The sequence below is a fragment of the Aythya marila genome (genome assembly GCF_965140915.1).
Source record: "Aythya marila genome assembly, chromosome: 3".
Lineage (NCBI taxonomy): Eukaryota > Metazoa > Chordata > Aves > Anseriformes > Anatidae > Aythya > Aythya marila.
Window position 1 is genome coordinate 8,011,775 of NC_139044.1, and position 16,459 is coordinate 8,028,233.

Below are 16,459 nucleotides of genomic sequence, written 5' to 3' on the forward strand. Positions count from 1 at the left end.
CTGCAGGCAGATAAATCCCACCAGTGCAGAAGGAATGGGGCAGGGGTTTCCCCTTGGCCAGCATTTTGATGGGCTCATATTTTAATTTTGTCGGGAGGGCATGGGGGAGCCTTTGTTGCTTGGCCATGTGGCTGGAGTTAATTAAACCACTCTTTGTCTCAATGTTATTCACGACATCATACGCCGAATGGGAACTTTTTGACAAAGACATCATTTTAATTAGGGAGGAAATGTTTGAAGGTGGCACAATGTCAGTTCCCGAAGGGGCAACACACCGGGCAGAAAGATGCCGCTTCCCCCGCCGTGCACCAGCACTGTCGGTGCTGCTCTAATTGGCTCTGGTTTGCACAGCTGCAGTAGCGCTGGGTTCAGTCTGGAGGAAGGTGAAAAAAAAGTATGGAGTTTTTGCTTTTTTTTTTTTTTTTTTTTTTTTCATAAACCAGAAACTGGCAGCACACGTCCTCCAAGTTCCCGTGGGATGCCTGGCCCAGCTCTGGGTCATGAGGAGGCGTCTCAGCATCTCAGCAAGGAGAGGGCTGCAAAAATGCAAGTGGAGGGATGCGTTTCCACACATCCTTCCAAATGAAAAGTGGGTTTCTAATCTCAGCACATACCATTATTACGGCTGGGTCTACTCTTGTCCGTGTGATTTGGGTGGTGCCATGGCTGATGGTGCCTCACAGGTGATGGGGAGAGATCCGCTGCCCTGATCTCTCTAAAACTAGCTTTAAAGAACAATCTGGGGATAAAGCCCCCTCCTGACCACATGAACTGGGCTGATGGCTCTAATGGGTGCACTTGGGGCATCTCCTTGGGCGCATCTCCCAAGAAAAGCCACTGAGTGCCACCACTGTATGCCTGGGGCTTGAGGCAGTTGCCAAGCCCTTGGCTGGCCAGGGAACGCTACGAGTGAGCATCAGCATTCAAATTACTTATTGGCAGAAATGGGTTTAAAAATAGGCTTTTATGATAAACAAACTAACCTCATACAGGAAGTGAGCTGCAAATACTAAAAACTAGTATGGTGTAAGGGAGCTAGTAGAGCACAGATCTGCCCCCCCACCCCAATTAAAAAAAAAAAAAAAAAAAAGACATTAAAAAAACAGCAACTGTGGTTTTGATGCTTTCTCCTGCTCAGGGCAAAGAGGTGGCATGGGAAAAGGGGGAAGGTGGCTGGGGACAAGGACTCTGCTCCCAGCATGGGGCTGGCTGCACCCAAAGCAGGGGCTGCTGCTTGCAAGCAAGGCAAGAGGCAAGGGTGCCAGGCATACAGTCAGCTCCCCAAAATCAAACATGGGGTGGAGACACCAGCTCCGTGCTGGCACCACGCTCCTGCATGCTCTAAGCAGGTTCTGGAAGAACAAAACACAAACCTGGCCCCAGGGTGATGCTCTGCTTGCCTGCATCCCAACCACATGCATATCAACAGGCAGGGACAGCAGGGAAATGGAGACAGACACAGAAATCAGGCAACACAATGTGGGGCTGCATGCGGACAGCAGATTTGGTTTCCCTCAGCCCTGTTTTCTTACAGAAAATGGCAAAAAGGCTAATATCCTGCTCCAGGGATGTGGGAGCTGCAGGTGTGTGGAGTGCTGGGGAGAGGCGGCAAGATTTCTGCTCTCCTCACAAACCCAAAACAGAGCCAAACCCAGGCAATGCACAGCCAGCTTTGAGTCGTGAACCTGGTGTTTCAGTGTGTTTGGACTTCAAAAGGCGTTTGCTGCTGCTGCTGAAAAGGTTAAGCAGTTTTCCTACCGAAACCCGAGTGTGGGCTGTGAAAGAACATGTTAATGAAGAAAATTTCCCCAGGGCTGCTCTTTTATTATCACCAAAGCCATCAAGTTTCAGTTTGAGTTATTTGTATTTATTTATAAAAACAAAGATTAAATAAGTAGAACAAAAACAAAAACCTCATCCTAATTTCTGAGCTCAGCCTGATTTATTAAAACAAAGGAAACTCCCCTCCAGCAGGTAGCTGCAGCCTGTTTTTCCCTTTGCTGTGAGACAACGCACCGTGTTTCATGCGAAAAACCCTCCTGCATCTCAGCACTGAGCCAGCCGAGGTTTTGTTTTTTCCCCTTGTTCTACGGGGCCGAAAGAATTACGTTTGCTATGAAAATGTTGGTGATAGATTCAGGCTTATGTGGAGAAAAAACGGCCTCGCAGCTACCCCCCAAAAAACCACCATTGCACCCAAAAACAGCCCAATGCAGAGGTTTGCTGAAAAAATATCATGAAAAACTGACACTGCTGGCTGCAGGCTCCTCCAAAATCAGTGGCAGAGCCCAAGGCTACAGGGAAGAGGCTCACAGCCCCTGGCACTGCTGCCCTGTCCGTGCCATGTGGCCACTTCGTTTGCAAGGTTTTAAAGAGGGACAAGCTGATTGTTTTCTGAAAGAAAAAAAAAAAAAAGAAAGAAAGAAAAAAAAGGTTTTTTGTTTTTTTTTTTTCTTTTTATCTTTTCATGTGTTTTTACTTCCATCACTAGAGACCTGGTTAAAGAACACACAAAAAAGCCCTTCAGTGGTCTTGTAGCCTTTAACGTGTTGTTTTTCTACATATTTTATGTTGTTGGCTTTTGTTATCAGTCTCATCTGCAATTTGTGGCCAATTCTGTCATGCTTTAGGCAGACATCTTGTTCCCAAAACTGTTTGCAACCTTTCAGCTACAGTACAGTGGCAAATACAGTGCGAGGCCAGCCACAGCGCAACGAGAAAAAGGGCAGATTTAACCCCCAAATCATCTTTTGGCTGAATTCCCCCTCTGTAGAGGGCCAGTGGCCCATGGGCAGCTCCAGCCCTGCACATCGGCCCCTCTGGCCGGCATGGCATGGGCATGTCTGGCACAGTGCCCATTTCTGGCATTTTTCCCCCAAAACGTGAGGCAGCCCTATCCCATGTGGCCGATGGGGTCTCACGGAGACTCGGGAGGGTGTTTGGGTGCCACTGTCCATCTGCGAGGCTGCGCTGAGCCTCCCAGGCCCTCACTGTGCCATGCCACGTGGATTAAATCACTTGAGCGCTTATTTACCACCGAAAACAAACGCTGCCGACCTGGCGCGTATTTGATATTAATATCGAAACCAAAAAGCAAATTAATACCGCAGAATCAAGGTATTTAAAAATAAAATGAAAGTCTCGCCAGTGAGGGCCGGGTTTCAGCAGCCGAGCGCGCTGCGCGGGGCTCGAGGCCTGGCACCCACCCAGGCCACCGTGGGCTGGTGCCAAGTGGGGGCTCAGTGCTGCCATTTTGGGGTCGTGGCACAACGAACGCCTTTTCCCCAGGTGGGAAGGGCGTGTGGCCACGCCAAGCACGGCCGCTGGGGAGGGAAGTGAGGGGCCGGATTCCCAGCTGTCCCCGTCCCCCAAACGGCTGCTGATCTCCTGGGTTTTTCCACGAAGCCGCCCGCAGCGGGCCGGGGGCATGACACATCGCGAAACCCCGCTCCCCTTCCTGGCCCTGCTGCCGCTGCTGCTGCCTCGCCGTTGCACAAGCCCACAACGGTTTCCCCGAAAGGGCTGGCAGCAGCGGCAGCAGCTGGCCTCGGGGCGATGGACACAATTTCGGCCCCTCGGCCGCGGGGCACGGTGCACGCCTGCACCCCCGGGGGGGCCCCCGGGGGGACCCTGCCGCCGCCGCCGTGCCCACCCTGAGCCCACAGCCCCCCGAAGCCCCATCAGCATCTTTGCACCCCCAGCACCCCCAGGTTGTACCAGGGCCCCCGGTGGGCACCTTCCTGAGGGCTTTTGTGCGCCAAAATTTAGAGAAAATAAGCCTGCCACGGGTCTCCCGGCACTGTCTGCACTTCCTGTGACAAAGCGCAGCACGCCGCGTTTGAGAGCGATTCTTCCTCTATTTATCGCCCGTAAGGGATGACCAGACGCATGGCAAGGGACCCTCCCCGTGTTTTGCCCCTCTGGCCCTGGCCTGGAGCAGGGCTGGTGCCGGCGGCTGCTCCACGCAGCACGGCAGCACGGCACTGGCAGCAGCACCTGGGTGCCGAGGGCTGGATGCCGAGCTGCAGGCTGATTTCCACCCCGCTATTTTCATCCCCCTGCCAGAGCCAAAGAGCAGCCTGCTGTTAGAGCAAAGTGCTCCACACGTGATTGTATAAAGAAGGGAGCCGAAACGCAGCTAAAACGGGCAGGGTTCGATAACGGTGTATTTTGACTCATCCATTTCTTTGCCGCGCGGTCGAGCAGCCCATCAGCCGCACTAATATTTGCCGCTCAGCAAGGGAGGGCACGAACCTGGGGAGGTTTGCAAAATCATTTTAGTTTGACTCATGTGGAAAGAGTGAAACACCAAGACTCCCCTGAAAGTGGGCTACACAAAAAGCTTTTACTGCACAGCTGACCACATTTGAGGAAACCAGAATTTTGGACTATTTCAGACAGTAATTTACAGCATTTCTGGGCAGCAGTGGGCGAATGGCTCTGCTGCTGTTTGACTGCTACGCGGGCGGCAGGAGAATGGGGAAAAACGAAAGAGCCCGGGCTTGGGATTGAGCTCATTTGGCTCTTTGGTAATTTGCACAATGTGGTGGCTGTGCCTGGGTGGAGAGGAATCGGGCTGTTGCTGCTCTCCTACCTGCAAGCCTGGCAAGAGTCATAAGCATCTGCCTTGAAAATGAAACCTGCCAGGAAAATCACACTGGGACTTCCACAGGGGTTTAGTAACTGCCTCTACAACAATTAAGCTGAAAAAAATTAACAAACAGGCACTGCAACAACATTTTTGGGGCTATTCACTGCTGCGATGCCTTGGGTGGAATTGGAGATTGGAGAGCAGAAAAAGTGTAGTTTTCTGTGCCCCCAGCAAGGGAGCAGCCTGCGGGGGTGAGTGGGAAATCCCAGCCACCAACTGCATAGGAAATAACGTCCCCAGCTCTGTGGGGTGGCGCGGGGCGTTTTGTGAAATATTCCCCCCGGTACGTGCGGTGGCCACGCGCCCTGAGCATCGCCGCACGGCTGAGATGCCAATCGTATCATCAAAGCCAGCTGAAAACAAAACTGAGAAACATCTTGTGGTTTTACGACGTGTATTTACATAAAAATATATATATTTTAAACACCTTTGGCCGCACTGAGAAGAGGCAGGGAGGCTGTTTGCGAGGTCTCTGACAATTGGAGAGGCTCAGCCAGCATGGCAGCCCCAGACCTGGGGTGGCTTTTGGCTGCCCTCCCCACCTCCCTGCAGGCACAGCTTTTTGGCAAGCAGGGACCATCACTGGGGTGAGAAATTACCTGCAGGGCATGCGCTGCCCCAGATAAGGTGTCTGTGCTGCTCTCCTTAAATTCCATCCCCCCAAAAAAGCCAGGCACAGACAACAAAATGCAGACAGAAAGGCAAACTGGAGCCTATTCTGTCCATGGGGTTGCGAAAGTCACCCCTGCCTTGGTGTTCACCACCTCCGTGCTGTTTTCAGGAGGAGCCAGCTCCCTGCCCCATCCACCCCAGCAGCAGCGTTTCCAGCCCAGCGCTTTCTTTCAGCAAAGCCTGTTCCCTTGTTTCTGAGTCATTCTGAAATCGTTTGAGATCTCGAGTACACAGACAGTGAAAAAAAACATGCTTTCAGAGCACAAGTTTATGGCAGGGATTAGCCCCTGTGCTGGCAGCACGCGTCAGCCTTGCCTTGCTGCCCAGCGTTACGTGCGCTCCACTGATGGCACGTGCACGTCCTCATTTCATGTAAATACCTATAAAAATATACACATGTATATTTATGCATACAGAGCACCTATCACCAGGCTGATAAACAATTTACAAAACTCTTTTAGGAAACAAAAAATCAGCTGAAAACCTTGCGGAGGAACAGCGGTGTCCCTGCGCTCGGCATCGTGTGCATCCTCGCCTGCGGCCGTGCTCCCACTTCCCCTGGCACGCTCTCGGTGCTGGCTGGGATGCAGGCAACACCGGCGAACCCCGCGGTGCTGCACCCAAAGTGTGGGGGCCAGGGAGGGGGCGGCCCTGCGGCGAGAGCCCTGTGAACGCCTCTGCGTTGGAGGGCACGGCACGTCTGCATCTGAGCCAGCGAGATGTGCGCGGTGATAACACAGCCAGACACCGCCTCGCCACCCTGTCTGAAACGGCCCGGCGGCAGGTTTTGTTCTGGTGGGTGTTTGGGATACCGAGCCCCAGTAAACTGTCCTGAAACACTCATTTCAGACAAGGGTATGCAAATAAATGGTATATAAGGCTAAACCCTCCCACTTGGGGTCAAACCACATCCCATTATAGAGCAGCTCGGTGCTGCGCTGGGGCCGGTGCCGGGAGTGGGGCTGTGCCGAGGGCTCCCCGGCTTCTCCATTTTGCAGCAGAGCCTCACAGGCAGGGGCCAGGCAAGGGGCGGGGGGCCAGCATGCAGAGTCATTGCCCCCCTGTGGGACGCCCCTGCCCTGCTCCAGCTCCTTCCATATAGCCCACTCTAAGCACTTCTGCTGCTGCCTCGTATTTTGGAAGCTACACACCGCTCCTGCCAGAGAGAACAGTGCTCATTGCCCATTTCTATGGTTTATTATTATTATTTCATAGTAGCAATGCTGCTAGCAAAAAATTATCGTGGCAAGCTGTCCATGGCTCCACCAGCGATGTCTTCAGCCCCATTTTGGCCACCATGCTGGGTCACCGCAGCCTCTTGGAAGGGGGCACTGCCGCTGTGTGCAAGCACAGCTGCAGGCAACGAGCTTGGGCCGAGCAAACTTCCCATGCTCACGTTATCATCTGCAAATCATCCCCTGGCCAATGACACAAGGACAAATGGTGAGCCTTTGGGCACCATTGGTTAATATAGTGCTTTTATTCTGGGCACCCAGAAAGAAAACAACTTTCTGTGCAGCCCCAGGAGGTCACAGGGGCTTTTTGGCACAGGCACAGGGCCTGAGAGGAGCACAGATTTTGGGACACTGGCCGATGGTCTTGGATCAAGGAATCCTGAGCTGTGATGTTGACTTTGCTAACAAAAAAGCTGATGGGGTGGAGAGGTTGGTGGAAGAAATATTTGCTTGTAGCTCCAAGGGACGGATGTGCATGTGGCTGAGGGCCGCTCTGCAGTTGGCACTGCGCTGATGCCGCTGCTTCTCAGGCTTTGCTGGGCTGCTGGTGGAAAGCACAGCTCACCTGGGCTGAGCGCTGCAGTTCGGGGAAGAAAAAAGTTGCTGCCTTTTATACAACACGGATTGTTTATCTCTGGGTTAGCAATGTTTGCTTTGGAGTCGCTCCAGCCTCTTAAACACGAAAGCAAAGTATTCTGTGAAAACACTGAAAGCTCGCAGGCGGCTGGAGCGGCGAAGTGGCATGGGCTGGAGAAGCACTGGTGAGGAGACATAGAAACAGAGACGGCCATGGCGAGCCTGAGCACCCCCTGCTCTCAGTGGGCTTCCAAAGCAGCAGCTTGGCATCCCAGGGCAAACAGCAAAACCTGCTCCCAGGTCCTTGTGTGGCTGATGCCCCGAGCAAGGCACGGGTGTCTGGGTGCGACCACACGAGCCTTGACCCACCCTGCAGACTCCTCGTCCGTCCTCGTGGGTTGGGAGGGTAATGCCCAGGTGCCTGAAGCCATTACGGACCTGGAGACCTTGCTGAGAGCAGCAAGAAAACACTATGAGCATCGCTCCCCCAGTGCCCAGCCACATGTGAAAAGCAAGTTGACTGAACTTTGAGTCACCAACCATCCTGCAAACAGATGGAAAAAACCTCCACCAAGAGGCTGAGCACAGCCCCAAGCAGGAGTGGGTGAGAGAGGCTCACACTGACGCTGCTGGTGCACGTTTCTTCCATGCACACAAAATTCTGCCCCTTATTTGAAGATTCCTGGTCAGGCAAAAACAGGCCTGTTCTGTGGAATTTAAAAAAAAAAAAAAAAAAAAAAAAGAAAATCTGACAGCCTGGTACAAGTGAGGGCTACCAGAACAATGCATCCAGAGAGGTGTCCACAGCATTCCTTCACTAGTTAATAATCGATATATCACAAAGTATATGTATCAGAAAATGTATGTATCAGAAAATGTATGTATCAGAAAATGTATGTATTGGACATTATATATATCAGAAAATAAATGTATCAGCAAATACAAATATCAGAAAGCCAAGGCAATAATTCACTTCAGCACACCACATCAAGCAGCTTCTACAACCTAAGTTCACAAAAGGGCAAAAAAAGGCCCATGGGAGAAGCCAAACCAGGGGGTTTTGAGCCCCCCCATGCCCTCTCCTGCCTGGAGGACAGGGCAGGAGGATGAGCAGCGGGCGCTGGCAGGGCTCTGCTGAATCACTGCGCATCGCTGCTGTGCGCCACTTCATTTCGCGAGTGATAACGAAAGTAACAGAAGCGATATTGGGGTTTTGCAGCGCCGTGCCATTAACTCACTGTCATGCTTTGGGAATTCCTTGTCATGCGGGTCGGGCGACCCGGCGGCGTGTGAAAGTACATTTCTTCTCGCTGCCTAAGGCTGTGGTCAGCACGCGAGGCAGAAGGAGAACCGCGCGCTCTGCGCTCTGCCAGAAATCGCTGAGAAGTCCCAGCCTGCAAACAGAAATCGTGCTCCCCTGTGGCGAGCACCTCTCTGTGGCCAGAAGCTCAGCACTTTGGTTTAATTGTATCCATCCCCTCTCCAGACGGGACAGGGTGGCTCGGGGGGCTGATGTTTCCAGCAGCAGGCACCCGATTTCCAAGCCCTGCAGTAGGAGAGCCCGGTAGCAGCGGGGGAGCTCCTTACCGCAAATGGGAGTTTTATAACATTGAAAAACAAATACTCCACACGGGAGTGAAATTACTGAAGTTCCTACATGCCAGACTGTAAAATCTGTCATTGTGGTTGATGAACTCGAGTTTTGAAAATATAGCTATGAGATCTGCTGTCACAGGTGGGAAAAAATATTTAGCAATTGCAATAGCATCCAGGGACAAGTCCCGCCTCGTTGTAAGGCTCGGGAGCGCTCCCTCCCCACTGCGCACGCACCTCAGGAGCCGGCTTCCTTCCGGGATTTTGTCCCAAATGGTAAATTTAAAGCACTAAAATAAAATCCCCCAAGCTGAAGGGCCCCGGGGTGCTGCTAGCCTGCAGGCGGAGTAGGGGCAATGCCTTGGGGCAAAGCCCCGTGTCGAAGGGGCGCCCGTGTGCTTCTGTGCCCTGGGTTACAAAAGAGTTGCGATTCCTCCTCCAGCTTCCCTATCTCCCGGGCAATCTGACAGCACCGAGCCTGGCTCGCGTTGCCTCAGCTCAGCACAAATCTCAAAGCCAGAGGCGAGCGGCCTCCTCCCGGCTGAGCCCTTGATGACGACAGCCAAAAACGTTCAGGATAACGCCCGGGGAGCAGCAGTGAAGAGTCGGCTGGTGCAGGAGGTACTGGGCTGCGCCCGGGGCAAAAAACCCAGCATTGAGCTTTCCTTCCCCTGCTTCTTCCATGTGGGCATTGCTTGCCCGGCTGCACAGTTGCACCCGTGTGCTTGTTTGGGGAGGTGGCGGGGCAGGGAGTCTGCCTGAAGCAGTGACAATCGGAGCTCCAGTTCTGGCCCAAATCCACTTCCCTTTCACCCAAAAAACTGCAGAAGGACAGATGGATGTCAGTGAAGCCTCTGCCTGTAACCGGTGCTGGGTGATGAGAAATTGCACGAGCTGCCAGCAGCCCTGCCTCACTGCAACCCTTTGGCCTGTCTCAGTTCTTTAAACTGATTTCACTTTAAATTCTCATGAAGAAGCAGTTCCTGTTTTTTCCACCTCTGGTCCAGGCACACGTCCTCATCCCTGTCACTCTCTGATGCCCCGCCACAGCCCCAGGGCAGCAGGAAGTTGATTTCCAAAATACCCAGCTTTGGTCTAACGCAGAGGATTTATTTTACTTCCCTGCAGGCTAAAATTCCCAAGAAATCCTCATTTTGGAGGGTGCACAGCATTGCCAACCTGCAGGATGGCCCCAGGGCTATGGCATGGCTCAGGTGTGGGAAACCTAGCTAGGGGCTCCCAGCCTGAGCTGCACCTTCCCTTTTCCCTTCCCTTCCCTTCCCTTCCCCACCATCCCATTGACAACCACAGTGAGGAGCAGCCAGTGGCTCTGCGCTGCCCTCGCCCCTTTTGTCAGCACAATGCAACCGCTCGCTCAGGCTCAAAGTGGCTTTTGTGGTTCGCTCAGGGATGCTGTGATTAGCAAGTGCCGCACTCAAAATCCTCGCTTGCCCTCTGTGGCTGGACACGGGGCTGGCTCAGCTGCAGGGACATGGGGGGATTAGGGGCATAGGAAGAAGCTGAGCTCATCGCAAAACAGCACTTTCAGCCCCAAAATCTACACAGCGCCCAGAGCAGCAGCAGCACAGGTCTCAGAGGAAGCAGAAGGGAGAGCATCACGGTGGGGCCAGCACCGAGGGATGACCATGGCCATGGCCAGGACCACAACCACAACCTGTGGAGCCGAGCTCGCTGACTCATCTGTGCCTGCCTGGAGAGGCACAGCACCTCCTGCCTCTGCCCCGCCGCTCCCTGGGGTTTTCCTCTCCTCTTGCTCGAGCAGGAGCCAAGTTACCAAAAGTGCTCATCACGTGGCCCTGATATTACAGACCCAGTTTCATTTACTGTAAGTGCACAGGCTCAAAAATACTCATATTTCCCGCAGAAGAGACGAGCTGCTGCCACGCTGCCTGGCCCCTCCAGTGCCACCGCGGGAGGTAAGGAGCTGGGCTTCATTTCCCATCTCGAGTCCCTGCACCCTGCCCTGCACGGGCCGGCCCTGCATGACGCTGCTGGCTTCCCTCCCTGCCCCAGATATGGAACCAGGGGCAGAAGCCCACTGTGCCCGGGCTGGGGCTGCCGGCACTGACTCACCCGCTGCACCTCCGGCATCCCCACCGGCATCCCTGCTGCGCTCCTTGGTGCCTTCTCCCAGGTGCCTTCTGTTCCAGCAGGGGCCTGCAGCCACCTGCAGAGGGAAAGGATTTTCGTTAGCCTGGATGTCTGCCTTCCCCCCATGCTCGTGAGCACACTTTTGCGTTCATAAAGCGGATTTCAGCTGGGTGAAATGAAAGCTGCCCCAGCCGGCTTGCCCTTTGGCTGCGGGATGCGGCGCGCAGGGTGGCGGTGCTGCAGCGGGGATGGGTGACAAGGGCTGGAGCTCTCAGCTTCTTCTCGCAGTCAAAACCTGCACAATTTCTGCCCAAACAGCGTTCATGCTTAAATATCAAGGAGAGGCACTGAGCCCCCTGAGGAAATAAGGGGGATGCAGAGCAGAGCTGAGCCTTGGCATCCTCCCGAGTGCTCCGGCAGCACTCCAGAGCCAGCGGAGAAGCCCCCGCTCACTGCACCTGGGCACCAGTGTCCCTGAGGGGTAATTTCGATGCAGTGCCCACCCCGTGCCCGGCCCTGCACAGATCTCTCGCACCTTTCCGAAGCTCCCGCACCGTGTCCTGCTGGGCTCCCTCGCTGCAGCTCCTGGCTGCAGATGGGTCTGGGAGCGTGCGGGGTTTATAGGGAGGAGAGGGACGGGGAGGCTTTCCCACGGCCCCTGGTCATCGCCCTGGCAGCCAGCTACACCCATTGGGAAACACTGGGGCTTTTTCTCATCAGAAAGGTCCTTTGCTATGGAAAATGCAGGCTGGGACTGCCCTTCTGGGACCGAAAGGCAGAAATGGGGATGGGAATAGGGTGAATGCCTTCTGGTTTTCAAATCTAGTGGGAATGCTCCCATGCGGGGTGAAGGCAGAGACCACGCGGGGCTCGGATAAGCCCTGGGAAAGGTCTTGTTTCCAAGGGTTTGCAGCAAAACCCCTGGGTGGAAGCAGGGCGAGCAAATGGCAGGGCCAGAGAGAGAGTCCCCAGGGCAGCAGTGCTGGCGGCCCTGCAGTGAGGCTCCCGATCGCAGGCAGCTCCCAGCAGGGGCGGGAGGAGCAGCCCTGCGCTCGCTGCGGTTTGGCTGATCTTACTGCTCTTGGCGATGCCGTTCCCTCTCTTCCTCTCCTGCCTTATTTAACTACTAAGCCGTATTTTCTGCCATTCAAAACAAGACCTATTAAATGTCAGGCGCGGAGGGGAGTAAAAGTTGCTGACATCAGGCTTTGTGGGGATAAATGAATTTCTTTAAAAAGCAAGAGAAGGGAAAAGAAAGAAAGAAAAAAAAAAACATATCCCAAACACATGCTACCTCCAGCACGGCGCGGAAGCCACGGGGCAGGGAAACCCAGCACAGCCACGGGCACGTGGTGGCTGCAGCACAGCTCCGCTGCCCTCGCACACCCTGCTCCCAGGGGCTTCTCCCCAAAAGCGGGCCGCCCCTAGCTGCCGTTACGTGTTGCCCCCATGCCTGCCCCATTTCTTGCTGCTGATGCCTGCTTTGCATAATTTGGGCACGGCGAGGGGTACGGGTCTTATTTGTTTCAAGAAAATAAACCGACCCGAAAATGCCTTACCGGCATGTTTTTACTCTCTGATTCAGAGCGAGTCCAGGAATTAGTCACGCGGTGGCGGAGGGGTTGCAGAGCAGGGGCTGTCTGAATCAGCGAACCCCAGCCCTGCTCAGAGCCACCCTGCTTCCAAACTAGGGGCTGGCACCAGACAGCAGCCCTTCCCTGAGCGGAGCTGCAGCTGAGATGCTCCTGGCCTCGGTGGCGATGCGCAGAGAACAGGGTTGATTGGGTAGGGCTTGATGTTTTTGGACACGCTTGCGTTTGCTCTCAGATATCAGCCCAAGGAGCCGCTCTTGCTGGGGGTGGAGGGGGTTGGTTTTCGCCAGCTGTGAGGGGCTGTGGGAACGTGCACTTGCTGCCCAAGTGGCTCCATGCTCAGCGCCCGCTGCATCACAGAGAGAGGGAGGAAAGGGAGAGGGAGCAGAACCAGATCCCTCCCTCCTAATGGTTTCAATATGCGGCCGGGGGAGCCTTGCGCTGGAAGCGCCGTGCCGTTTCTTGGCCAGCTTGGCTGCAGCTCAAGGGATGGAGAGCCCCAAAGTGAACCCGGGACCTGCTGAGGCAGGAGGCATCCAAGCACGGTGCCTTCTGCCCCCACTGCCCTGCTCGTGCTGTGCTCTGCAACACCCGGACATCGCCCCAAGAAGCAGGGCTGGGATTTCAGCGCACCCAGCAGGTGGGAAGCATCTGACCTGGGGGCAGAAGTCACCCTGCGAGCATTGCTCCTGCATTCCAGCCCAGGTGGGGCAGAGCCTCCCCCCACCACCAGCCTCCCTCCACATCATAATTTTGGGCCATTTTGACTTTGGATTATCACAAAAAGGTGAAATTTCAGTTTTAGGGGTGAAATGGCAACACTGACAGGCCCGGGGAGCAGGAGGGGGTGGCACGTGTGGATGCATTGCAGGCTGGAGAATGCTTGTCCTGCTCTCCTGCCTCCTTCCCCCTAAATATTGCAACAAAACCAGAAAAAGTCCTTGTTGTCATCATCAGCTCTGTGGAAAAAGATGTTTTTTGGCAGAGCTTCAACAGCCATTAGTCAGAAACCCCCAAGCCCCTCCAGCGTGCAGGCGCATGCTTCGCGGTGAGCTTTATGAAAAGACCATTTGCTGCAAAAATTAGGCGGTTGGGTTTTTTTTCGGTAAATATTTTTTTTTTTGTTGCTGTCAAAAATCCAATTTTCCTTCCAAAGAGAAAATAAAATAAAAAAAGAACCTGGTGGAAAGTTTGCAGCCGGGGAGCGCTGGCGGTGTGCCCCGGGTGCAGCGGGAGGTGGGAGAACGCCCTGCTGTGTGCAGGCTCGGCAGAAGAAAAAAAATAAAAACAAAACCCAGGGAAGAAGATCTGGGGAAGAAAACAAACAAAGAAAAAGTAAAGCTGGTGGGTGCTTCTGGCAGCAGGGACCCCCCAGCCCCGTCTCACTGGCAGCCCCTGCTGGGTGGAAGGGCTGCAGGAGCATCCCAGCAAGTGGCATCGCCACCTTGGGTCGGGGTTTTTGGCACCTCTGGGGTGTTTGTCTGTCCAAGTAGAGACTGCAGCACCAAGTGGATCAACCCCTCCTTGTTCAGAAACCTGCAGCTGGACAGGATCCCGTGGGATGGACAACATGCTGGTGAGAGTCTTGTGTCCAAAACCCTTCCCAGCCCTCCGAAGCCTGGGTCCGGTGAGCGCCCGCCCAGCATGCCAGCACCTGCCTTCCCGCGGAGCGAAAAACAAGTCGCTAAGTCACAGCAAAACCATGAAAGAAAAACCACAGAGACCTAAAGCACCTCTGAGTCACTCCCCCGGCCCGCTGCGCCGTGACATTCCTCCAAAACTCGCCGCCACCTGCGGACGGTCCCTGACTGCTGAGTGGTGCCTGGACCTCTGGCATGGCACGGGATGGCACGGCACAGCACGGCACAGCACAACTTGCCCCGGCCAGCCCCACTGCAGGAGTGTGTGTGCAGGATTTAACAGCTGGAGGGAGCACGAGTGGGGCTGATGCTGGCTACTTGGCCACATCCCCAGCACCTTGCCGTGCTGCGCGCATGCCGGATCAGATGGTGATATTCGCGCTCTCCCTCCTGCTTCCAGCACCTTCCAGGCTGCCCAAAGCCCATGCCTGGGTGTGCAGGGCTGGGGATGGCCGCTGCCACCTCACAGATGTGAGAGCAGAGTGCAGGGAGGCAGGGGGGCTGCTTCCATGGGCTGAACATGGCCAAAACTGGCCCCAAGCTGGTGCCCTGCAGAGCCCAAACCTTTCCTTCACCTCTTTCCCGTAAAATCACCTGTATATGTATTTTTTTTTTAATTGTAAAAAATACTCATCTGAAACTTGAATGGAGATTAAACATTCACAGAAAGTGCTATCAGGATTAGTCAGTGGTTGTAACATCGCTATTTACATGAGTCACGGAGGCTGAGCTGCGCTGTTCACAAATTAAATCCCCGCCAGGTTTTCAGTTTTTGGGCTGTCCTTGGGAGACCTTTCGGTAACTTTTCTCCGGTTCTGATCATCGCTGGCAGCTGCTCCCCAGCACGCATGTTTACCGAAATCCCTGCCCTGGCTGCAAGAGGCAATTACACACCGGGGCCAATTTGGGCGCGCGGCGACGCTCGCTCACCCGACGCAAGCCGGGATCGCTCCCCGCTACCATTTTCTCCACTATTTGAGTGATTCTCCCCATTTCTGCTTCAGAAACCATGGGGGAGCGAGGCCGGGGGCCAGGGTGGAGACGTGGGTGACTGCATGGTGGCAGCGGGGCCGGGTGGTGGTGCCGACAGAGGTCACTGTTGCCAAAAAACCGGCGGGGCAGCGGGCGCGCCACACGAAAAAGGGAACTTTGGGGGGAAGAAAGCGCCGATTGGGCCGGCCGGGTTTTGAAAAGGCGCCGCAGTTCAGCGGCCACACGGCAGTGGGGAGCCAGTGGTCCCCACAGGGCAATGGGAGGCTGCAGGAGATTTGGGAAAGCCAAGGGAAAAGCTGTGGTTTTGGGGCTGGGAGGGTGCGGGGGCTGCCACGTGATGGGCGCTGGGTGATGCTGAGGGGCCCGCTGGGGCTGGGGTCACCGTGTGCTCACCTCTCCCTTAGCGCCAGGAATTCAAATATGAGAAAAGGAAGAAAAGGAAGAAAAGGGAGAGGCCCTGAGTGCTGTCCCCTGGTCCTCACCCAAAGCCCAGGGGGAAGTATGCAAAGAGGTGGTGAACGCTGTGTGAAACCCCCCCAGAATGGTGACCAAGCCCTGTGGGTGTCAGCCCACGGCTCGAGGCAGCCCGGCTGCGGTCCCTGGCTGTGCCAGATGCGGGAAGGAGACAGGGGAAGAGCCCCAGACACCCCGTGTGGCCCCAGCTGTACAGGGAGGGACTCCCAGCTCCTCCAAACCCAGCTCCCTGCCATCCCCCTCCGAACCCCGCTCCCCCACCTGCATCTCCACAGCACCCACAAGCAGACTGCTTGCAATCTAAACACAAAATTCATATAACGCACCCTGAGCCGAGAGCAGAGCCCAGCCCAAGCAGCAAACAGCAGTGCGAGGATCACGGACATTGCAAAAAACACGTATATGTACTTTTGCAATTTAAATTGCAGCAGGTAACATGCATGAAATTGCAATTGAGATGACCGGCAGAGAAAGGAACCACGCTCAGCATTTTACACGGCTCGCAAAGATCTGTCCCCAGCAGCAAGCAGCACCTTACCCTGGCCGGGCAGCGGAGCAGGCACCGGGAGTGAGCGCAGGCTCCACGTGGGCTGGGAGCGAGGCTGGCATTCGTAACGGGCGCCAGAGACGCCGAGCCGAAACTCCCCCGCCGCTCTGCCCAGATCATTGGTCCAGGTCGCGGCGGTGGCTGCTTTCAAATTCTGTTAAACCTTAAAAAGGAAACAGGAAGCCTCTCGGCTTCATGCAGCTCGAGAGAGGCTCGCACACACACGCACACCCACGCGCTCGCCTTCCTTCCCGAGGCTCAGCAGCTGCAGGCAGCCCCCGGGATGGGCTGCTAGCACAGGGGGACCCACGAGCATCCTCACCTCTCCCCACGCAGGCTGGCTCCAAACCACCTTTGCTTTTTGGTTTCGGTGC

General features: G+C 55.0%; 1 protein-coding gene across 2 annotated transcripts in view; it reads right to left on the reverse strand.

Moving 5' to 3' along the window:
• LOC309876096 (uncharacterized protein) overlaps positions 1-16,223 on the reverse strand; it is a 27,832-nt gene extending 11,609 nt beyond the window's left edge. Inside the window, exons 1-2 of one of the 2 annotated variants that reach the window (XR_014317118.1) lie at positions 11,375-11,421; positions 10,822-10,915 (exon numbers count right to left, since the gene is read on the reverse strand). Coding sequence is in view for 1 of the 2 variants with exons in the window: in XM_082756008.1 (XP_082612134.1) it covers positions 10,822-10,915; positions 16,077-16,205 (223 nt within the window). In the remaining variant the exon portion in view is untranslated. Of the gene's footprint in view, positions 1-10,821; positions 10,916-11,374; positions 11,422-16,076 lie in introns of those variants that run through there. The other variant, XM_082756008.1, reaches the window with a different exon arrangement.
• Between the last annotated feature and the right edge of the window lie 236 nt (positions 16,224-16,459).